The sequence below is a fragment of the Protomyctophum parallelum genome (genome assembly GCF_964188405.1).
Source record: "Protomyctophum parallelum genome assembly, chromosome: 23".
NCBI lineage: Eukaryota > Metazoa > Chordata > Actinopteri > Myctophiformes > Myctophidae > Protomyctophum > Protomyctophum parallelum.
Window position 1 is genome coordinate 26447930 of NC_139715.1, and position 24501 is coordinate 26472430.

Consider the following 24501-nt stretch of genomic DNA (forward strand, 5'->3'; position numbering starts at 1 on the left):
GAGAGGGAGAGAAATTGTATTGTAAAACAAACCAACCCTATTGTTTTCAGCAGTGGGCTGGTTGATTTCCTTGCAGGCCCTTGGGACTGACCGACTGCTCTGCTCTTGTTTCTCCCCCCCCACCCCCCCCCCCCCCCCCCCTTCCCCTCCGCAGGCTAGCCGAAATGGAGAACCGTAATGGCTCTTATCTCAATGACAGTATCTCACCCAATGAGAGCATGTGAGAATTAACCGCTTTATTTTCCGTTTAGTTTGTTCATTTGTTTTGTCTGTTGGTTTGCTTGTCGGTTTTCACAACACCTGCCTACTACTTACTTGCCGATTGGGCCAGCTGTGTGCATTGGCGCCGCCGACCCCTCCTCCTCACAGTTCCCTCTTCAATTCCTATTGGCTGAATTGTTAACTAGGTAGTGGGGGGGGGGGTCTTTCACATGCACATAAAGTCTTATATCATTGTATTCCCTTTGCAAATGCCCATGGATATTACGAGTTGTAACAATGTCCAGCATTGCACTGTAATATTGGCACTGACGTTCAGTATCTTTGGTCGTTGTAATGGGGATATATGATGGAGACAAACTCATTGTTAGTAAGGACGTTGAGTGAGAGAATATAGATTATTCCTTTATCTTTATTCTTTGAACTCCTCTTTGGCTTTTCCACGACTATTAGTGATAGAGTTTAATACATTTAAAGTGTGAGAAGATATAATATGTTAACATCTATTTAAATGGTATTCCGTTTCCAGCAGTGTTGATTTTGACCGCAAATCTTGATTCAGATGCCAACCTTGGTGGCATCGTAATGGCTGATTTGACACTTGGTTGCATGCTGAAAATAGCCGGTCTGAGCTTGTAGATCTGCTATTTTGAGAGTGCAACACCCGAGCACAAGCAAACATAAAACGACTTTTCTACTGGATCTCTTCTCCACTAGTCCCTCCCTAACATTTACGTCTAGTTTTTACTTGTTGACGAAATTGTCAACATATTTCTTAATTATCGCCAGTGAAAAAAGGTAGCTAGGCGACGAACATTTCTCCACCATAGTTTTTTAGTCAACGAAATCAACACTGTTATGTAGTTATACTACTGTATTGCATTGTAACAGACAGACAGTATATTCTGTATATTTCAAAGCCAACATTGGTACAGACCTCCTTTCATGCATGATATTTGTTCTGTGTTTATTATTTGTTTCCTTTGTGCCTTTATTTCTTTCCGTTTGCATATTCATCATGCAGAACAGAGAGAGAGAGAGAGAGAATCTCAGACACACAGATATTGCAAATCTAAATATCTTATCTAAATTCCAATCTAATATCAATTGCTTGGACATTACTCTTCTCCATTTCGCTGACCGTCTGCTTTAGACTTTAGAGATGTTGAAAGTGCTGCTGCTGTCGTCTAGAAACTAGCGATGTACCCATACCACTTGCGTATTGGTCGATACCGAGTACCAATCTGATAGCGGTATGTAAAACAAACTACCCCCCGGCAGTGTTTCAGGAACTTACAAGGTTCAGGAGGGTTCCTTGGAATTTGCTCGCAGTCTGCTGTCACTGTAACCCAAACACTGTAGGGAAATTCCTGCCTCGGATTTTTCGGGAGGTATCGTTCCAGACTATAGAGCATTTGGACACTGTGGAATTGAATAGTTGTCTGGCTACGCGAGACTACTTGCAATGCAACACGTAAACGACGACGTCAAATTCAGTGAGTGGGAACGAGAAGAATATGTAAAGACGTGAGTAGTATTAAGCATCACTCATCCCTGTTATAGAGCGCCGAAGTCCTGACGTCACTCGCTCATCCCCTGGTTCACGGAAGTCATTTCTCTATGGAGAATAACATGGAGGTCAGCGTAACATCGTCTCGTATAAGAATTGTGGTCCAAAAATAAACAAACTGTCTCGGCGATATTGTCAGGGAGGTGTCTCTGTATCGTCATGTTTCATGTATAGGCCTGGATGATTTGTTTATTTTTCAAACACGCGAGGCGATCTAAAATCCCCCTATGGGGATTACAATGCAAATAAAAAGTACATGAACCTGTGGATTTGGCGCCCTCTACTGATATTGAAGTCAGACTTCGGTGCTCTATTGTTACATCATTACCACAGCAACCAACGTGGCACTCCCAATGCACAAATACAATCTGATGGCTTAACCCATTTAGACCCAGTCTACACAAGTCTTCTAAATCATGACCGTTTCCTGAAAAACCCATGTTTCTATGTCAGTGGTTCTCAAACTATGTCATGTCAAGGACCCCCAAATAGATCTGTAATTGGCCCCAGACCTAACCTGACTCTGCCAGATGGGGGCGGTATTGGGTAACCATGTTCCCCAACAGAGCATCCATCTGAGGGGGATTGAGCTAACACCAAAGCGCTCCCGGTTCCAACCAATCAGCGTGAGCTATATGTGCGAAACCGGATGTCTGGGGAACATGGTTACTCAATATGATTGGTTGTGTTTGCACGCCCACACGGTGATTGACAGACGGTCCCATCCAATCATCTACCAAGTATCTTGAAAAAAAAGGAACAGCCCCGTCATCGAATTGGCTCCCGAGATCCCAGATCCCAATAAGCTGTGAAACAAATTTGTGTAGCAAGCTTCTTGGATCTGGCAGCGTCAGGTTACCCCAGACCCCCATCTCAAAAAAACGTTTGCTCAAAAAATATATATATTCCAAGATTTGCATTTGCACATTTTCAAGTATTAAAAAAAATACTAAATTATGAAATATTAAAATCAAGTAGAAAGTACGCATTATGCAGAATGTCCCATTCTAAAGTTTTCAAATGTATGAAAATAAAACCGTAAAAAGTACAGATCTACACAAGCTCACATCACGACACATTGTGAGCTTGTAGATTGGCTATTTTCAAATGGCCGAAATGCATATACGGCTGAAGTGGGTAATGCACGTTTTGTAATAGTAATCAAATTCTACAAAGTAACTAGTAACTAACGTTTTCAAATAATTGTAGTGGAGTAAAAGTACAATATTTGCCTCTGAGATGTAGTGGAGTAGAAGTAAAACTATAAAATTTTTTGGAAAGGCTCCAAAATTGTACGTACAATACTTGAGTAATTGTACTTTACAAAAAATCGTATTAAAAAAAAATTAAACAATTTGATGGTCCTATATAAATATTTGAAGTTTTTCAGAAAACTTAGGTCAGGATTTATAGGTGTTTTTAGAATCGGCCTAAATGGGTTAAACAGGCCAGAGTACTACCAGCATGTCAACTCATAATAACTGACCTCCCTGTCGGGCAATCTTAGTAAATATAGGAAGGTAACCAAGTCATTTGGAGTGGTCTGTGTGTTATGGGGGGAAAAGATACAAACACACCAGGCCGAGCTTAACCCCATCTTTTTATATATTATTGCTGTCGGGCAGAAACCTTATCTCAGTTTTTTTTATTTTTGTACATTTTTTTTTCCTCCCCGTAAATTATACTGCAGCGTCACACGAGCATCAAAAGTAGCAGATCTGCAAGCTCAAAGCGCGCCGCTTTAACCAGAAGTCTACACAATTAGACAATGTAGAACAATTGTTATTTTCATCAACACCTGTCTTATCCCATTCTGGGCGGGAACCCCATGTTATGCTTTAGCTATTGAAAAATAGCAGATCTACAAGCTCACTTGTAGGTCTGCTATTTTTGAAAAATCGAAGAACGACTGACGTAGAAGACATTTTTAGAATCTGATCTCGGGTCAGAATGGAAAACTGTCAGGATGTAGAAGACATTTTTAGAATCTGATCTCGGGTCAGAATGGGTTATCTCTCCTATGGTACCACATCAATACAGCGTGGAAGTGAGGACAAAATCCTGTCCAACGACGACAAAATACTCTTTGGTCTGCGAGACAAAATCTCATCGAAAGGTGATCCTTGATATGAAATCCGTTGAAAACCACTGCTATAAGAAATCCACGGAGCGCTAAGTTGCGGCGTCCTTATTGCCACCTGACACCGACGGTTATAATCGCCGCTCTGTGGATTTGTCTGTACTCGTACAAAGTGGTACACGGAGCCGTAGACGTAGAAAGGTAGACACCTTTTGGCTCTGGGGTGTCTGTGTCTCGGGCGCCATCTTACAGGGAAAAGGAGGCCACGGAAGCTTCCGCGTGCGTCACAGAGCGGACGTTCGGTAGGCCGATCGGAGGCGGCGGGGTCTTAGTCACTCGAGTGTCGTGCGTCCCTTCCGTTCCGCACGTCCGCTTGACTTCCTCCTTGCCTGTGCTTCCAAGCGATGCAGGTCAATCCAATTTACACAACTTTTGCCGGGGAATTCTTCAAAAAATAATGGCGTTAGAGTGCCAGCAGATATGTCGGATTTTGCTCTGCTTCCGCAAACCGGGAGGCATAATCTTCCGTTCTTACCTCACGCTGTCACATCTAAAGTCTCTCTAGTAGCGTTCATATTCCAAACGAGATGCTTCCTGAAGTCAGAAATGAGGACAGAACGTTGCGCTTTTGGTCAAAACCATGGGGAGCTCCCCTAGATTTAGAGTTGTGAGCCCTAAGGACGCCTATACACGTCGAAGGCACCCCGTGGTTTTGATTCCCAGGGGGCCGATGAGAGCCATCTATCTCTTAATATTTCCATAGGCAGAAAACCGTCTCCTACATGGGCGTGGCCACTGCTTGTAGATCAAGAGGATTTAACCCATTCTGACCGGGCACCCATTTTGGTGTTGGCATCATGTTATGCTTTAGCTATTGAAAAATAGCAGATCTACAAGCTCATATCGCGCCACCGAGTGGCGCGATACGAGCTTGTAGGTCTGCTATTTTTGAAAAATCGAAGAGCGACTGACATTTTTAGAATCTGATCTCAGGTCAGAATGGGTTCATCAGAAAAGTGTGTGTCCGGCGGAAACCTCGTATATGAATCTGATCTCAGGTCAGAATGGGTTAAGGGACGCTTGCGGGTCTCCTAAATAAGTGGTTCTCAAAGTGGGGTCCGGTGGACCCTTTGAGGTACCATGAGGCGATTCCATGGTTTCCCCAGCAAAATTGAAATCGCACTGTGATACCAATTTTGGTGCAAGCTCCGTTATGATTGATAGCTGTGAACCAAATGGACCCTTGCAGGTCTGTAACTCCGACAGTGTGTATGTGAAACCTGTGGGCCCTTAGAGGCCATTTGTTGGGGTCCCTGCAATTCAATAAATGTTTGACATTAAGTTGTCTAGTCTCGGTATTTTTGTGGTTCCAACGTGTGATGGACGTTTGTTCGTCTGGTTATTCTCTCTCTTTCCTCTGGGAATTACTGCCCCATAGTTATCTCTGACTGTGTGTGTGTGTGTGTGTGTGTGTGTGTGTGGGGGGGGGGTGTTAATTATGTGTACACATGTTGTGCATGTACTGTATGTGGTGTGTGTGTGTGCGCGTGTGCATTACTATACTTGCGAGGGCCTTATGCACCCAACATTATAGTCAAATTTGTGTCTGAACACAGCTTTGATGGTGGTGATGTGTTCTGCCCCCCCCCCTCCCCCCATCAAACAAAATGTTTGGTCAAACCATATATGGGCTTCCATTGGAAATGCATTGGAGCGGCCATTAAACACAGACACAGGATTTGTGAATGCAGCCCAGTAAGGGCATATGTTGACTCCGCCCACTCACCCCCTCCTGGTGCTGCGGCCATCTTGGAAACTAAACACAATATAAACAATGGGAGAAGGGTGGGGCCGAGAGAGGCCCTTATTTAGAGGTGTGTTTAGGGTTGGAGTTGGGTGTGATTTATACTCTGTTGCATACCAGACTGGTGCCATGTCATGCCAAATGTAGCCGTCCTCGCAAATGTAGTAATGCAAATGTGGGTTTTGTGTGCGTGCGTGTGTGTTTTGCAGTGATGATGAAGCACATGTTCTCTCTCACAAGTATTGTAACACAACTGTGTGTGTGTGTGTGTGTGTGTGTGTGCGTTGCAGTGACGACGAGCACATGTTGATCCAGCACTACTGCCAGTCTCTGAACCAGGGCTCTCCGCTCAGCCAGCCCAGAAGCCCCGCCCAGATCCTAGTCTCCATGGAGACGGAGGAGAAGGGAGAGCTGGAGAGAGTCCTCGGCGACCTGGAGCAGGAGAACAGGTGACGCACGCACACACACACACACGCACACACAGATTAAAGTTCTCCGTCATTTGGATTCCACAGCCGTCTTCAATGGAATCATGCTGTGCACCGGAAATGGCCAATCTTATGAACTCACAACGCGTCAAAGACGCGTCGTGAGCTTTTTTGGGGGTTATTGGTTATATGTACATAAAGGTGAAAGAGCAATTTGAAGTGTTCAAACTAGCAATAGAATAGATTACATTTCTGAGTATTGGAAGTGTTCAAGCTAGCAATAGAATAGATTACATTTCTGAGTATTGGAAGTGTTCAAGCTAGCAATAGAATAGATTACATTTCTGAGTATTGGAAGTGTTCAAACTAGCAATAGAATAGATCAAATATCTGAGTATTTGAAGTGTTCAAGCTAGCAATAGAATAGATTAAATTCCTGAGTATTTGAGGTGTTCAAACTAGCAATAGAATAGATTACATTTCTGAGTATTTGAAGTGTTCAAGCTAGCAATAGAATAGATTAAATTTCTGAGTATTTGAAGTGTTCAAGCTAGCAATAGAATAGATTACATTTCTGAGTATTTGAAGTGTTCAAGCTAGCAATAGAATAGATTACATTTCTGAGTATTTGAAGTGTTCAAACTAGCAATAGAATAGATTACATTTCTGAGTATTTGAAGTGTTCAAGCTAGCAATAGAATAGATTACATTTCTGAGTATTTGAAGTGTTCAAGCTAGCAATAGAATAGATTACATTTCTGAGTATTTGAAGTGTTCAAGCTAGCAATAGAATAGATTACATTTTTGAGTATTTGAAGTGTTCAAGCTAGCAATAGAATAGATTACATTTCTGAGTATTTGAAGTGTTCAAACTAGCAATAGAATAGATTCAATTTCTGAGTATTTGAAGTGTTCAAGCTAGCAATAGAATAGATTACATTTCTGAGTATTTGAAGTGTTCAAGCTAGCAATAGAATAGATTCAATTTTTGAGTATTTGAAGTGTTCAAGCTAGCAATAGAATAGATTACATTTCTGAGTATTTGAAGTGTTCAAACTAGCAATAGAATAGATCAAATATCGGAGTATTTGAAGTGTTCAAGCTAGCAATAGAATAGATTACATTTCTGAGTATTGGAAGTGTTCAAACTAGCAATAGAATAGATCAAATATCTGAGTATTTGAAGTGTTCAAGCTAGCAATAGAATAGATTACATTTCTGAGTATTTGAAGTGTTCAAGCTAGCAATATAATAGATTAAATTTCTGAGTATTTGAAGTGTTCAAGCTAGCAATAGAATAGATTACATTTCTGAGTATTGGAAGTGTTCAAACTAGCAATAGAATAGATTACATTTCTGAGTATTTGAAGTGTTCAAGCTAGCAATAGAATAGATTACATTTCTGAGTATTTGAAGTGTTCAAGCTAGCAATAGAATATATTCAATTTCTGAGTATTTGAAGTGTTCAAGCTAGCAATAGAATAGATTACATTTCTGAGTATTTGAAGTGTTCAAACTAGCAATAGAATAGATTACATTTCTGAGTATTTGAAGTGTTCAAGCTAGCAATAGAATAGATTACATTTCTGAGTATTTGAAGTGTTCAAGCTAGCAATAGAATAGATTACATTTCTGAGTATTTGAAGTGTTCAAGCTAGCAATAGAATAGATTACATTTTTGAGTATTTGAAGTGTTCAAGCTAGCAATAGAATAGATTACATTTCTGAGTATTTGAAGTGTTCAAACTAGCAATAGAATAGATTCAATTTCTGAGTATTTGAAGTGTTCAAGCTAGCAATAGAATAGATTACATTTCTGAGTATTTGAAGTGTTCAAGCTAGCAATAGAATAGATTCAATTTTTGAGTATTTGAAGTGTTCAAGCTAGCAATAGAATAGATTACATTTCTGAGTATTTGAAGTGTTCAAACTAGCACTAGAATAGATCAAATATCTGAGTATTTGAAGTGTTCAAGCTAGCAATAGAATAGATTACATTTCTGAGTATTGGAAGTGTTCAAACTAGCAATAGAATAGATCAAATATCTGAGTATTTGAAGTGTTCAAGCTAGCAATAGAATAGATTACATTTCTGAGTATTTGAAGTGTTCAAGCTAGCAATAGAATAGATTACATTTCTGAGTATTGGAAGTGTTCAAGCTAGCAATAGAATAGATACATTTCTGAGTATTTGAAGTGTTCAAGCTAGCAATAGAATAGATTACATTTCTGAGTATTTGAAGTGTTCAAGCTAGCAATAGAATAGATTAAATTTCTGAGTATTTGAAGTGTTCAAGCTAGCAATAGAATAGATTAAATTTCTGAGTATTGGAAGTGTTCAAGCTAGCAATAGAATAGATTACATTTCTGAGTATTTGAAGTGTTCGAACTAGCAATAGAATAGATTAAATTTCTGAGGAGATCAAGAAAGAAAAATCACACCTGTGTGACCCGTGTGAAGTGAGGGGAGCTAATATATTAAAGTCTAACTCATGTTGATTAGGTGATGTAATGGTGATGTAAAACAAATGGTGCCAACACAAACATTAAATGCCATTGCCAATAAAGAGACAATATGACGTAGTGAGGGACAATATGATGTAAATGTTCCCTTCATTGTCAATGGCGTTTTTAAAACGAACATTTAACTAAAAACAAACATTAAACCTGTATATAGGAGGGGCTTAGCGCCCCTCAAAAATGTAGAAGCTCGTTCTACACACAAACGGCACACTCGTAGGACACTCTCTCAGCTAATGTTTAAAAACGGCACAGCCATAGGGTCTCTCTTATCTTATGTACAACACAAGTGAGGTGTTCCCAGATATTTACAAGCCAAGGAAGCATGAGTTCAAGTCTGTTGCTTTCCCCTTGTCCCCCATATATGGGGGACTAGGTTGGTGGAGGGTGTTTAGAGCCCAGGATCACATTAGATGATTGACACAGGGGTGAAAAATGGGTTACAAAATCGTGGGATAAAAAATATATTTAAAAAAATATATATATATTTACAAGCTTGTTTCACTAAACAACCCCTCTCTCTCTCGCCACAGGAAGCTGCAGTCAGAGTACGACCGGCTGAAGAAGGCCCACGACAGGAAGGGCCTGTCCCCGCTGCCCTCCCCGCCGGAGATGCTGCCCGTGTCGCCGCCGCAGAGTCCGCGCGACGCCGAGCTCATCGCCGAGGCCAAGCTGCTGCGGCAGCACAAGGGCCGGCTGGAGGCGCGCATGCAGATCCTGGAGGACCACAACAAGCAGCTGGAGTCCCAGCTGCACAGGCTCCGGCAGCTGCTGGAGCAGGTGGGTTAATTGGGTTAGGGTTAGGGTTAGCCTGTGCAGCTGGAGTCCCAGCTGCACAGGCTCCGGCAGCTGCTGGAGCAGGTTGGTTGATTGCAAACGCGTCGGTGTTGTTTTCGCCGACTAAAACTAAGACGAAAGATGTTTCGTCGACTACCTATTTTCACTGACAAAAACAAATGGAAACTAAATGAAAACGAAGCTACGATGACTAAGACTAAATATACTGACAATTTCGTAGACAAATAAAAACTAGACTAAAATGTTAGGAAGGGACTAGTGGACAAGAGATCCAGTATAAGTCATTTTACACTTGGTTGCATGCTGAAAATGGCTTGCGACGTGTTGTGAGCTTGTAGATCGGCTATTTTCAGCAAGTGTAAAAACACTCATTACGACGGCAAAATACATTTCAGTCAACTAAATCAACTGTAGATTTAGTCGACTAAAATCTTATGACATTTAGTCGACTAAAACTAGACTAACACTAAGACATTCCAGGCGACTAAAATGTGACTAAAACTAAATGAACTTTCAGTCCAAATACTATGACTAAACTAAAATAGAAATTTGCTGCCAAAAACAACACTGCAACGCATAGGCCTGAGGCTCGTCCTGCCCCCCGAACAATTACGGGGAAAAACGCGGGGGAAAAAAACATGCGAAAAGGTCACTATGGCATAATATTATGCACTAATATTATGCGCTTTTCATCGCGCGTGTACTTTCATTGTGCATGTACTTTCGTTGCATGTTTTTTTCATTGCGTATTTTTTCATCGCGTTCTTTCATTGTGTACTCTCAGCGCATATTTTTTCTTTCATTGCATACTTTCATTGCGTGCTTTAAACCTTTCATATTTTTTTTATTTTCATCCATGTATTTCTCTCACTCACTCTGTGCCTTGCTCTCTCCCACGGTGTTAAAGTTACACCTATTTCCTGTTAATAACCTGGGTAAAATGTGCAGCATTGGGAGCTAAATGGGACCTCCCAATGCTGCACATTTTGAGAGGCGTTGTTGCTGTGTAATTGTCGAGAGTAATGGCTGCGAGCGATATTGAAGAGTCAAAACTACGTGTCAATACGCCTGTATCAACAGAATAATTGTCATAGGTATATATATGGCGGCCTCATTTGGTCATGAAACGGGGCCTCCAGATTCCTGAGGCCGCCCCTGACTCACAGTACACTCACGCACCGACGCAAGCTAAAACGCACAAGCACACACAAACGGAAACACTTGAAGCCACGTCATTTGTAAAAGCACAGCGGGCATAGCGTCACGCCTCGTATGCATGTAAGAAGTGGGATCAGATCCAGAAGCCGTGCGTGCGGGCTGGGAACACGGACCCAGCTGATTCACCAGATGGTTTCTGCAGAGAGAGTGGGAAGTCGACGTAAAAAAAAATAAACATTCCAAAGAAAACCTACGCTATGCTATAAATACTTGTGTTAATGTGTGTGTCCATTTGTACATTTTGTACGCTTTTAAACGCGAGTTTTTGTACGCAAACCAATTGTGCGGCTCTTCCTAATAATAGCCCGTCTGTGTTTTTTGGTCGGCCAGCAGGTCCACGCACAACTTGATGATTATAATTTATTTTTACATATTGAATTCTGGGCACGCTGTTTTGATGTGCTGCGTTGTGTGTGTGTGTGTGTGTGTGTGTACCTGCAGCTCAACTCTAATTATTCTGTGTTTATGTCTGTCTGTACGTGCGTGTGTCCGTCTGTGTGTGTGTGTGTGTGTGTGTGTGTGTGCGTGCGTGTGTCCGTCTCTGTGTGTGCGTGTCAGACGGACTCCAAGGTGAACGGCACGGCCCTCTCGTCTCCCTCCACCTCCTCCCAGAGGTCTGACACCTCCCTGCCGCTGCTCCGCGTGGCCGCCAGCCAGACCACAGACACAATGGGTGAAGCCACGTGCACGCTCGCACTCAACACACACACACACACACACACACACACACACACACACACACACACACACACACACACACACACACACACACACTATGCAAGGGAGCAGTGGTGGGGGGAAAAAGTGCTCACATTTCCTTCTCGAGTAAAAGTATTGATACTGATAGAAATACTCTGTTACTCTGTAAAGGTCCCGGAATCCAAAATGGACTTGGAGTAACAGTAGAAAAGTCTGAGAATGAATTGCTTGATATCAGCGAGCGATACACTACACTAGTCTAGGAGCGCCTGTTCACGTCATTTCCAGTTGATGCGTCATCAACAGTGTTCTCCCTCCATTATTGCAGACGGGAGGAAACACTAACTCTATTATCTCTGAATCTAAATCACTGATCTCCCAAAAATCAGTGTTTTTTGACGGCCCATCGCTGTCCCGTCGCTAGTCGCGGTAGAATAAATCATGCCTCGGGTGGTCGGCAAGACTCCTGCCAATGTTTCGGTTGGATGCTATGCTAGTATCTGGCCTGGGCCGCCGTGGCTGGTGTCCAGTCACTGGTTTAGGCACTGGTTTAGAAACCGTCTTCCACTGACATCATCATTAGGCAGATTATTTTTTTAAACAAGATTTTTTTACAAAAATGTTTAGATTTTCATTATCGTGAGAATGATGGCTTCCATTTTCGCATTGCAACCTTTCAGGACTAGAAAGCCTGCAGTTTTTATGAGCTTGTATTCCCCATCGATGATGTCACTGGAAGACGGTTTCTGAACTGCCCACAGCCCTCCTATGAGACACAGACGGAGTAATTCATGATTATTAGTGAGGACATATTATATGAAGATAGGTTGAAAAGTGGTGAAGTGGTCCTTTAAGTGTGTCCGTGGATTTTTTTATATTGAACCAAAGAAAAGTTACTAACAAGAGCTTTTGATCCACTGGAACTTTTTCCATTTCCTGAAAAGTAACAGTTTTGGACAGGCAACGCACCTTACAGCAACATTATATTACAACTACATATAATAGGCATAATACAATGTGTGGTCTTTGCTGCCCTCTACAGTCTGTGTTGCTCACTTACAGGTTGAAATGTTCATTCTTCTGCTGCAGTCTGCCTCACAAAGAAAATCACAACATTTGACTGGTTTCAGCTGGTTCCAAACAAAAGCACAGAACATAACCCAGATATGGCAAACAGCCTTACACACACACACACACACACACCTCTGACGTGGTTGCTTTGCCTCCCGATTCAGGCGATGATGAGCTATCCAGCCCTTCCCAAGATGCATCTGGACTGGAGGAAGTGATGGAACAGCTCAACAACTCCTTCCCTCACAGCCAGGGTACACATGCGCTTACACACACACACACACACACACACTAGAAATATGTATTTATGTCCACATAAAGGTGCAATGACACCTTCTGCAATGGGCAGAACATAATTGACATAGAGTATACTTGTCTCGACCCTTACCGGCCCATTTGGTTCCATTAGTACACTGAGTTACACACCCGTACCAGGCCATTTGGAACCTCACTCAAGCTACCTTGGTAGGGTCCCTGGACACCACTTTGAGACCCACTGGTGTAGCAGAGTGTTGCCCGTGAGCCATTTTTATTTTTTTTACCAGAATGGAACACAACCTTAATTAGCAACATTGGAAAAACCTGTGAAGGAATTGAGGAAGTGGCCCAATTTCTTTCCAATATGGCTGCTCTTGCTGTGCATATACTGTAGCCTGTTATTAGACTTCATGCAACGGCTCAATTTGAGCCAATTAATTGTACAAAGATGTGTAACATGAGTCCTGGTTGACGGTACAGCAGCGTTGGAATGTTTTACTATGACACATAGTCATAGTAAAACTAGCTGAGAGCTGACCTGTACGACCACGGCCATTTTATCGTTTTCTTCATTTACACTTGTTTTATTTGATTTGTGTGATTTAGGCCTTCACCTTAGTCTCTCCGGTAGCATAAATGTCTGTCCTCTGTTACTTAGCACAGCAGGCTGACTTTTTTCCCCCCTCTGTCCATCCTTTCTTTCTTTCTTTCTTTCTTTCTTTCTTTCTTTCTTTCTTTCTTTCTTTCTTTCCTTCTTTCCTTCCTTTATCCCTCCGCTATGGTCCAGGAGGGAGAAGGGGCCACCAATAAGAGGTCAGTATCTTAGCCTTCTTTCTGTCCGTTTGTTTGTCTGTCTGTCTTTCTTTCTTTATCTTTTTCTTTCCTAACCTTTAATCACTAGATTTTGTTGTGTTCCACATTCGAGACATACTCTTGTCTGTTAAGTACTTAACATGTGTGCCTCTTAACTAATTAACTGCGAAGGAGTAAATAAATGAATAATTCAGCCCCTGCCAGCTATTCTTGATTTTTTTCTTAACCTTTCAAGAATATTTATCTACAGTACGATCGATCCCCGATAGTTGATAAACACGCAGATGTCACGTTGTAGAAAATACCGTGCTGGCCAACACGGAAGAGGAAGGACACAGAAGCCGAGATAAATGCATTTCCAAAAGTCCAGTAACATGGCAGTCGATGGCAGCTGGTTTTTTTAATGTGATTTCCTGCTAGACTGTTTCACTGAGAGTCAAATGGTGACTCATAGGTTAGGGAAGAGCGCCATCTATCGTTGAAAGCTCATATCACACAAAATGTTGGCGCCCCCCCTGCGGTAACTCTTGAGGACCCCCTGTTTAAACCATTTTGACCTGAGATCAGATTTAAAAAATGTCTTCTACATCCTGACAGTTTTCTGAAAAAGCTATGTTTCTATGTCGTTCTTCGATTTTTTTGAAAACAGCAGACCTACAATCTCGTAGCGCGCCACTCTGGTGGCACGCTATGAGCTTGTATATCTGTTCCCACCCAAAATGGGTTAAGACAAACGGCCTAAAGCAGGGGCAAACTTTATTTGGCCCATCAGGCGTACCCCTTGGAGGGGAGCCATTTTTACCAAGTACCCCCTCATCCCTGCAACACCGATAAGCATATACAAGTTACAACCAACCACGTGTGTAGATTTAGACGCCATAAAAACCTTTCAATCCAAATTATTCGGACCCATTTCACTACAATATGAATCATGAATCGTGTCGATTGTGTGCAAAAACCTGACGGCACACTTTTCAATCAGATGAACAATAATTAGTAATGTTACAGCATAAAAAAAAAAAAGTTAATGAATTATGAATTATTTATCTTCTCTCTCTATCTCTCTCTCTCACCAGGTCCCAGCGTGGGCAGTCTGTTCCACATGGCTGACGACTTGGGCCGCGCCATGGAGTCACTGGTCAGCGTGATGACGGACGAGCAGAGCGCCGAATAGCACGAGGCCCCTGCCATTCTGACTCCGCCCCTGCCCTTCTGACTCCGCCCCTGCCCTTCTGACTCCGCCCCTGCCCTTCTGACTCCCACCCCCTGTCCCTGCCTTCCCCCCCTCCCCTCTCTGTACCACCTACTTGTTGCATGCTTTTTCTAGTCAAAACAACTGGATATCGGACAAAACACCGTTTACAAAGAGAATATATATAATGTCTATTTTTGTGAAGGAGCGCGGTTGCAGCGACGACAGTGAAAACAAAACAAACAAAACGAAACAAACAAACTTGTAGATTTCAGTAGTTTCTTAAAAAAAGGAAAAAAAACGAGAGAGAAAAAAAAAGTCCCTGGAGTTGTTTTATTATTAACAGAGCATATTTTTAAACTTCTATGCAATTGTATAAAAAAAAGAGGGACTGAGAGAGAGGTTGAAAATTTAAAAAAAGAATATATATGACATGTCGTCATTGGTGAGACAAGTCTGCGTTTTGGACGTGGTCATGTGTTTGTAACGGATGGGGGGGGAAATCCCAACAAACAAAAAACAAAAAATAAAAAATGCATTTGTATGGAAAAAGAATGATTGTAAACCATAAATGGGTGCTTTTTAAAGAGGAAAAAAATATGTCTTTCTATTCACAGAGTATATACTACTGTCAAAGGCAATGCAGGCATCCTGAATATTTTCTGTGTGTGTGTGTGTATGGGGGGGGGGGGGTGTATGTGTACTGTATGTGTGTGTAGGTGCCTAATTTTCACATAACATTACAGCTTTTTTTTCCTTTTTTTTGTCGCTTTGGCTGACAAACCTCAGTTATAATTGAGTTGTCCTCAATCTATTCATCTTTTTTTATCCTGACGTCCGTCCGTCCGTCCGTCCAGTCATCCGTATACTAACGTGTCGCATCCCTCCTCAAATGGTCAAATCCTCTGCGTCTGTTTAACCCATTCTGACCCGAGATCAGATTCTAAAAATGTCCTCTATGACTCTATGTCAGTTGCTCTTTGATTTAAAAAAAATAGCAGACCCTACAAGCTCGTAGCGCGCCACTCGGTGGCGCGCTATGAGCTTGTAGATCTGCTATTTTTAAATAGCTAAAGCATAACGTAATGCTAACACCAAAAGGCGTTCCCCGGCCCAAAATGGGTTTAACTCTCCGCGGCGTTGTGCAAATGGAACCCATCGGCACTGCATCTCCCGAGAGCTTTCCAATGAACCCGTAATGGGCTCTACTATGCAGAGCGGCCATATTGGAAAGACACTGGGGCCCCTTCCTCATTTCCTTCACAGGTGTTGCCTCGGTTCCATTTAGTGTATCACAGTGGTTGTCACGTTTCTAAATTTAAAGGACCCCCCCCCCCCCATTTATCTGTGTACACATTGAACCAAATGGACACTTGCAGGTCCATTTGGTTCCATTTGTACACTCAGAGTTACACACCTATAAGGCCGTTTTGGACCCATGAGGGCTCCTGGACTTTGAGACCCACTGGTGTAGCGGCATTTTCCAGTGAGCCAGCATGACATATCGATATCAACATCCTGGCCCCGGTTGACCAGAAAAGGAACAGAGCCTTCGTTGGCATCATCGGGTATTATAACGCATGTGACGGAAGTAAGGAAGAGGCCCAATTTCTTTCCAATATGGCTGCTGTCTGCAGAGCTGATTGCAGGTTCATTCGGGTTCCATCAGAGTTAAATTGGCCCTCAGCATTTTCACTGTATACTATTGATATCATGTCAGACGGATATTTTATCGGATTACGTTTTCTGAAGCCTGCAGGTGTGTTCAACACCAGGTGCTGTGTTTGTAAGCAGACGATGTTTAATATAAGACACTTCAGAACTGTCACAATTAAAGGCCGTAAGCCAGTGGTTCCCAAACCTCCCAGCCTCCCAAAAAATGGAACCCCCCCCCCCCCCCACTGGTTGAGAACCACTGACCTAAGTGGTCAAGTTTAAATGGCATATCCTAAAGATGAACGCCGGGTCAGCAATTCTGCATTGGGCTTCGTGACCGCTCAGCTCGCAAAACTCAAACAAAAGAGCTTAAATGAATGGGAATGTCGGCTCCTGCTTTTAGCCTCTTCAAGTCTAAAAACTGTTTTGTCTCTCACCCAGGGAACACATAATAATGATGATAATATACAGTAGAGTACAAGTTATTATATCAAGAGTACTGGAAAGGACTAAGGAGAAATTAAACGCGCAGGTTTATCTCCTATTTATTTTAAAACTACACTACAGTGTTGGCTAGCGTGAACTTTTCTTTATTTGTATTTAATTTTAATTGAACTCTATAACACCCTGATTTTACAGATTTTTTTTTAAGATCTGACAAAAAAAAATCCAGTAAATGCAAAGCTCTACCTCATTTGAAATTCTGGAGTTCCCACCATTTATGAGGCGACGGCTACTCTACTGTACTTTATATCCCTTGTCGTCGGTACTGGGAAAGGTGTTGAATGCCCTTGTTCGATCCCTCCATGTCCATGTGTCGAAGTCGGCTAATTCATGCTCCGTCGACCGAGAACACCGAGTACCGAAGTCCTGGCGTCACTCGTTCGTCCCCTGGGCGGCCACGGAAGTATAATTTCTCAATGTGGAATATCATTCATTGGGTCATATGATAATTGTGGTCCAAAAATATAAGAACACTGTTCTTATGTCTCTGGTAATTCAGTATGGGTGAGGGGAGGGGGGGGGGGATACGTGACCCAGCCAGGTAGGATTTGTAGATGACGTCAGACGGGTGCTCTGTGCTCTATAGTAGACCTAGAAGAGCGCAACGTGTCGCATCCGTACGCGGCGCGTTGTGAGCTTTGTAGGTCTGCCGTTCTCGGGCAGACCGGGTCGGCGGAGCCGCCCCATCTGAATGTCTGCTCATTAATGCACACGCGCTGCATTTCTTATTGCTCTGCTGTATGGCGTTTTTTTTTTTTATATATATGAATGATTCAATGTATGTTTATAGATCCATCACTGTCGGGTGGAAACGGGGAGTAGAGCCTGTGTTCACACTGCATCCTTTTAAATGGATTTTATTTGTTGCATCTTTGAGTCACAAGCCAAACCTAACAATTTTCAAACCATTTTTCAAAACGTAAAAAAAAAAAAAAAGATAATGAAAATAGCAGCTCTAGCTATCAATTTTAACTGCTTATGCGTGACGCTGTCGTACGACAAAGGCATAAAATGGGGCATTAATTTAGGAACAACGTAATGTGGAGAAAGAAGGTTTCAACCTCTTTTTTTTCCCCGCGGAGGCTACATTGACGCCCTATACTTGATCACACTGCAGCAGTGGTTTTCAACCATTTTTATATCAAGGCCCATTATTTAATCTGCAGTTGAGCCACGGACCACCATTTGATGACATTGAGCGGAGCCTCTCGGGAACCAAACTAAAAGAATACTTTATCGTTGGATGATATTTTGGTTTATTTGATGTGGCACAGCACTGGTATACCTTAGGAAAGATAACAAGGAAAACATTGATGAAAATAACAATTCCTGTACATTCTCTAATTGTGTAGACTTGTAAATCAAGTAATGCAGATGTTTAAAAAAATAATTGAACTTTTAAGAGTGTAAACTGGCATTTTTAATTTTACACTCTATAAGGGTCCATTTTGGTTACCAACTCCATCATTTAGCTGTGGACCACCTGGAACCCCCTCAAGGACCACTGGTTGAAAACCACTGCGCGTGCGAAGCGCCACACAAGCATCAAACGTAGAGCTTGTTGGATCTGCTACTTTTGAATTTGAATCCTGAAGAATGACAGACATAATGCGGTTTCCACCCGACAGAGACGATAACACTATATGAATCCGTGTGCACTACTGTCATACCTGGGACATACTGTAACTAGGCTTTTTGTTTTCTCTAAGAGAGGGATTGTTATAGACGTGTGTGTGTGTGTTTTGTTTTGTTTTGTTGACTTTATCGTCTTCCATTCGGTTAAAGGTATTCCTTTATTGTGCAGTGTGAGCCGTTGGTAGCGTGTGACTAAGGAGAGACATTATTTTAACGTGTAACCACGTTGACGAGGTGGAGAGACGTTCTTATAATTGGCGTGTTCCCGCAGTTTGAGCAGAGAGGGTTTTTTCTTTCAGAGAGGCTTTCTTTTTTTCGTGTGTTGTTGATACCATACACTGAAGTTTTTGATTGAAACTTTGATTTACTTTCTAACCTTTTTTTGTTTTGTTTCATCCTCCCATCATTGTCGTTTTTTTTTTTTTCAATAACGCGTCGAACTTTCACAACATATCAGATTCCACCAAATATATGCCTTACTACTGTATTATAAAATGCTTTACTGTGTATCAATAAAGCACGCAGTTATGTTGAACCCAGCTGATTCTGTGATTCCTTTGTTGTTCCAGCTGCTGGGATGATTTTTGTTTAGTTGCATGCTAGAACGATCCGTTTTGTATATGTGAATGTTGATATGTATTTGCGTGTATAGCCTAGTTCGTTCAAGAACAAGGAGAACTATAACACAGCAGCATGTGGCTCAGTGTGATAGGACACCGTCTACATGATCATAAGGTTGTGGGTTCAAGTCTTCCTTGGTCTTTAATCTGAACCTAGTTTTGAAGACTTTTGCTCCAGAAACCACACTTAAAAGCCCTGACGAAATGTGTGGAGGTGCCGTAGGCTAGCGAGTTCTGGCGTAGCTACCAAGTAGGCTACCGAGGTACATAAGTTAAGTATGTAGGACTAGTAGCATGCCAAAGTTTGTGCTATTTCAATTGAGAATGCATTGGGCATTTAAGAGGACTAGAGAGTCTAGCCTCATATTGAACTTGACTGAGTTCAAATGTGTGTTCGTTATGTTATGTTATGTTATGTTGCTGAACTTCGGTGTGTTTTCGGTACATGGTTCGTTATACAGAGCGGCTGGATAGTCTAGCCTCGTTCTTATTGAACTTGAGTGAGTTTGATGTGCTTCATATTCAAAGCTAAAGTCAAAGCAGCTCCTCAGTGGAGATAGAGATGTTCTCAGTAGGATCCTTGATAGGAAGGAAATGAGAATAACATGTCTTGTGTAATCTAACTTTAAGGTATTGCATTTGTGTAAAAGTAAATGCAAACGTACTTGTGTATGGGTCCCTGACCTTGTATGTTAATCCAGTTTGGTTCTGTTCTGGCAGACGTGCAGCGTTTGCGCCGCCCTACAAACTATTATATAGCATTTCAGCTCGAGGGAGCCGGTGGGATCCGAGAGGTCTGCCGTGGGAACGACTGGATAGTTTCATGAGGTGGTTGTTACCAGAATAGCTACTCTAGCTTGAGATTGGGTATGAGAGTCATTATTCAATCTTCCCTTTTTTTTCACGAGGTAATTCGCCCCCTTTGCCTAACCCCTCCCTGTAGATCCGTCAGCGCAGCCATTGGTGGGGAGCATTACCGCCACTCCGCTGTTGGTCGCCCACTCCGTACCTCGCTCCTCCAACCAGCGTCTTTAGTCGTTAGACTAACGACTAAAGATTCTGGTTGTCAGATGATGGGTTACACACTATAGTATTTTGTTTTTACGTAGAAAATCAAGAACTAGACTATTCTGACTATTCTAAAGTGTTAGTGTGTAGTTTTTTCATCATTGTTTTTAGTTCATGGTTTTGGCCCATCATCTGACAGAATAGTCTGAGTATTTACATACTGGGCCCTGATTGGTGCCCCAAAACTTGGTGGGAAAGTCCCTCTTTTATGTCTGGCTTCAAGGCCACTTGTAAAAGGGCAGACTGAGAGGTGGTAAGAGTATGATAAATTGGACATTTTCATGGTAAAACTTTAGCTAAACAGGGTTCTTTCAGACATAAGAAAATAGAGATGTTTTGTTTCAGCCTAAGTAATGTCATTAAAATGTCATACCCTTTGTTATCAAATTAATGTATTAGTTTCTGATGATCGCAAATTAAGTACATTTTATTGCTCTCACTTCACTTTAGACTTTTACTTTAAAGTGAGAACAAATGCACTATAGCCTGTTTATCAAAACTTAAAGGACAACTTTAGTTTTTTTCAACCAAGGTTCATGTTTTAGGTTGTTTATAAGAGAAAATAAAATATGAGTGTTAATTTTCTTTCAATTGCTGCTTTCTTTTGTTTTTGGGATTTTAGCAGTTTTTGACAGGGGGGCGGGGGCATTCGAGCATGGGGCTAAATAGGTATTCTTTACAAAATATTATGGCGATTTATTTTATTATTTACTATAGTCCTAATAAACCCCAAGAAATTACATCTGGCCACAAAAGATCACAGGATCTATTAAATGTGACAAACTGACATATTGAGCCTATACACACAGTATAAGCCTTCCCCCCAGTAGGCTACCTTCACATTCAGTAGATCCTGTGATCTTCTGTGGCCAGATGTAATTTCCTGGGGTTTAGTAGGATTATAGTAAATAATACAAAAATAAATCGCCATCAAATTTGGTAAAAAAATACACATTTAGCCCCATGCTCGAATGCCCCCGCCCCCCTGTCAAAAAGAGCTAAAATCCCTAAAACGAAAGAATGCAGCAAATGAAAAAATATTACTACAACTATTACTTTCTCTAATGACAACCTAAAACATGAACCTTGGTTGAAAAAAACTAAAGTTGTCCTTTAAAGTGTTTTGTGATTACAATCCACCTCTCTCTCCACAACTAAGGAGAGCAGAGGAACCTGCAACCGACGGCCACACGTCTAAGAAGTTCAAGCCCAAAAGTGTGCTTGTTCCTCCTGTATTTAACCCTTCTGTGAATACTTTCTGTAGGTTAGTGTGTGTTTGTTCCTCCTGTATTTAACCCTTCTGTGAATACTTTCTGTAGGTTAAAGTGTGTTTGTTCCTCCTGTATTTAACCCTTCTGTGAATACTTTTTTGTAGGTTAAAGTGTGTTTGTTCGTCCTGTATTTAACCCTTCTGTGAATACTTTCTGTAGGTTAGTGTGTTTGTTCCTCCTGTATTGAACCCTTCTGTGAATACTTTCTGTAGGTTAAAGTGTGTTTGTTCCTCCTGTATTTAACCCTTCTGTGAATACTTTCTGTAGGTTAACCCCTTAAACCCCAGCACCCGTATACTTTTGCAGTAAATAGCAGATCGACAAGCTCACAACGCGTTGCGAGCTTGTCAATCGGCTCGGCTATTTTCAGTGAACATATTTGGGGCCCTATGTTGCGCGGCTCCTTGTCCGTTATGCCTAAACTTAACAGGCATCTTTTACAAATTTGAAAACTTTTTATTATTATTACTTTAGTTAAAAAAAGAAAAGTCACCTAGTATCGAGCCCTGAGGGACTCCGGGTCGACCAAGGTTCAAGTGGTTAAAGTGTGTTTGTTCCTCCTGTATTTAACCCTTCTGTGAATACTTTCTGTAGGTTAGTGTGTTTGTTCCTCCTGTATTTAACCCTTCTGTGAATACTTTCTGTAGGTTAAAGTGTGTTTGTTCCTCCTGTATTTAACCCTTCTGTGAATACTTTCTGTAGGTTAAAGTGTTTGTTCCTCCTGTATTTAACCCTTCTGTGAATACTTTCTGTAGGTTAGTGTGTTTGTTCCTCCTGTATTTAACCCTTCTGTGAATACTTTCTGTAGGTTAAAGTGTGTTTGTTCCTCCTGTATTTAACCCTTCTGTGAATACTTTCTGTAGGTTAAAGTGTTTGTTCCTCCTGTATTTAACCCTTCTGTGAATACTTTCTGTAGGTTAGTGTGTTTGTTCCTCCTGTATTTAACCCTTCTGTGAATACTTTCTGTAGGTTAAAGTGCGTTTGTTCCTCCTGTATTTAACCCTTCTGTGAATACTTTCTGTAGGTTAAAGTGTGTTTGTTCCTCCTGTATTTAATCCTTCTGTGAATACTTTCTGTAGGTTAGTTGACCAAGATGTGACTTCTATGTGTTCACCTAATGAGACCATTAACCATTCTAATCTATCCTTCCAAGAGAGAAATGCTTTGCAAGAATTGTCTAATGATCTGTCTAGTTATCCGTATAGCTGATAAAGGCGGTGCTATAGTCCTAATGATCTGTCTCTAGTTATCTGTAGAGCTGATAAAGGTCTAATGATCTGTCTATAGTTATCTGTAGAGCTGATAAAGGTCTAATGATCTGTCTATAGTTATCTGTAGAGCTGATAAAGGTCTAATGATCTGTCTATAGTTATCTGTAGAGCTGATAAAGGTCTAATGATCTGTCTATAGTTATCTGTAGAGCTGATAAAGGTCTAATGATCTATCTATAGTTATCTGTAGAGCTGATAAAGGTCTAATGATCTGTCTATAGTTATCTGTAGAGCTGATAAAGGTCTAATGATCTGTCTATAGTTATCTGTAGAGCTGATAAAGGCGGTGCTATAGTCCTACAGGACAAAGAATCCTACACAGTAGAAATTAAAAGACAGCTTGACAATGCAGATCATTATAACCATGTTGACATGGCCTACTATTAAATTATCTAATGAAATTAAAAGTGCATTAGACAAAGCTTTGTCTGATCAATGTATACTGTATATAAAGATGAGTACAATTTCATGGTATGTGAACACCCTATCTGACCTATTCTGTATACTCTACCTTAAATCCACAAGAGTTGTACAACACCTGTTCTAGGGCGCCCCATAGTGGCAGGTAATGGTTCTCTAACTGAACCTCTCTCTCAGTTTGTTGATTCTCATATTAAGAGCCTGGTATTTAAACTGCCCTCCTATTTGAGAGACACCACTGATTTTCTGAATAAGTGAAATTCTATCACAGACATAACAGAGTGAGATATTTTATGCACTATGGATGTAACTAGTCTGTACACAAATGTACCTCACAAAGAAGCCCTTCGACATTATATGCAGTCAAGAGACGACCAGTCACCTCCCACTGATTTGGTCAAAAGAGGTCCTTACTAAGAATTATTTTAAATTTGATAATGTATTTTACCTTCAGAAACAAGGTGTCTCTATGGGCACTGGGCAGCCCATTCTCTCCAAACTATGCAAATCTGTTTATGGGTAAATTTGAAGAAGACTTTGTATATAATAATAACCCATTCAAGGCCTACATAAAATGTTGGTTTAGATATATAGATGACATCTTTTTTTATTTTCAATAATACTACAGGGATGCTGAACAGCTTCAGTTCCCACATGAACTCAAGGTTACCCTCTATCAACTTCACCCTCGATGCTAATCCTGAAACGGTGTCATTCCTAGATGTGAGTGTCACTAAATCTCTTTTGGGTATAGACCGATTCCGTACCGGTTTCATGGTCGCAGCCTACGTATTTCCTGTAGGCGGACTCGACGTAGCTGCGGGGGTAAAACCCTCACCAGGCGCATCTCTTCCACTACAGTGAACGGCAGAGTGACTGATGTTAGTTTGCCTCAAACTTTACTCCTTTACCTGCTTTTTTACTAACACTAACATTACAAAGATGCCCAGAACATCGAGATGAACCTGTGTAGTTTATGGCTGCTCCAACAGTAGTGGCAACATAACAAATAAAATAAAACGGAATGTCTAATATCCACCGCGATGGCTGAGACCAGAGCCATTGAGTAATGGTTGAGACAAAGCAGTGAAGAATCCTGCAAGATACATAATTTCAGTCTTACCCAATACCCAATCTTTCTGTTTTATGAACACAAGGCTGCTGTATTTTATACCTCATACTAAGCATTTAAAGTATGAGGTATAAAGTACAGCAGCCTTGTGTTAATAAAACATAAATATTTGGTATTGGGTAAGACTGGCGTTATGTATCTTTCACTGCTTTGTCTCAACCATTACTCAATGGCTCTGGTCTCCGCCATCGCGGTGGATATTAGACATTCCGTTTTTATTTTATTTTTATGTTGCCACTACTGTTGGAGCAGCC

At 41.4% G+C, this 24501-nt stretch overlaps 1 protein-coding gene across 4 annotated transcripts in view; it reads left to right on the forward strand.

Moving 5' to 3' along the window:
- Positions 1–19004, forward strand: part of dmd (dystrophin) — a 441564-nt gene extending 422560 nt beyond the window's left edge. Inside the window, exons 78-84 of one of the 4 annotated variants that reach the window (XM_083758766.1) lie at positions 155–220; positions 5964–6122; positions 9155–9401; positions 11196–11310; positions 12572–12661; positions 14555–14658; positions 14699–19004. In XM_083758766.1, coding sequence (XP_083614892.1) covers positions 155–220; positions 5964–6122; positions 9155–9401; positions 11196–11310; positions 12572–12661; positions 14555–14652 — 775 coding nt within the window. In that variant the 3' untranslated portion in view covers positions 14653–14658; positions 14699–19004. Of the gene's footprint in view, positions 1–154; positions 221–5963; positions 6123–9154; positions 9402–11195; positions 11311–12571; positions 12662–13452; positions 13479–14554 lie in introns of all 4 variants that reach the window. The other 3 variants (XM_083758768.1, XM_083758765.1, XM_083758767.1) reach the window with 3 other exon arrangements.
- The last annotated feature ends 5497 nt before the right edge of the window (positions 19005–24501 follow it).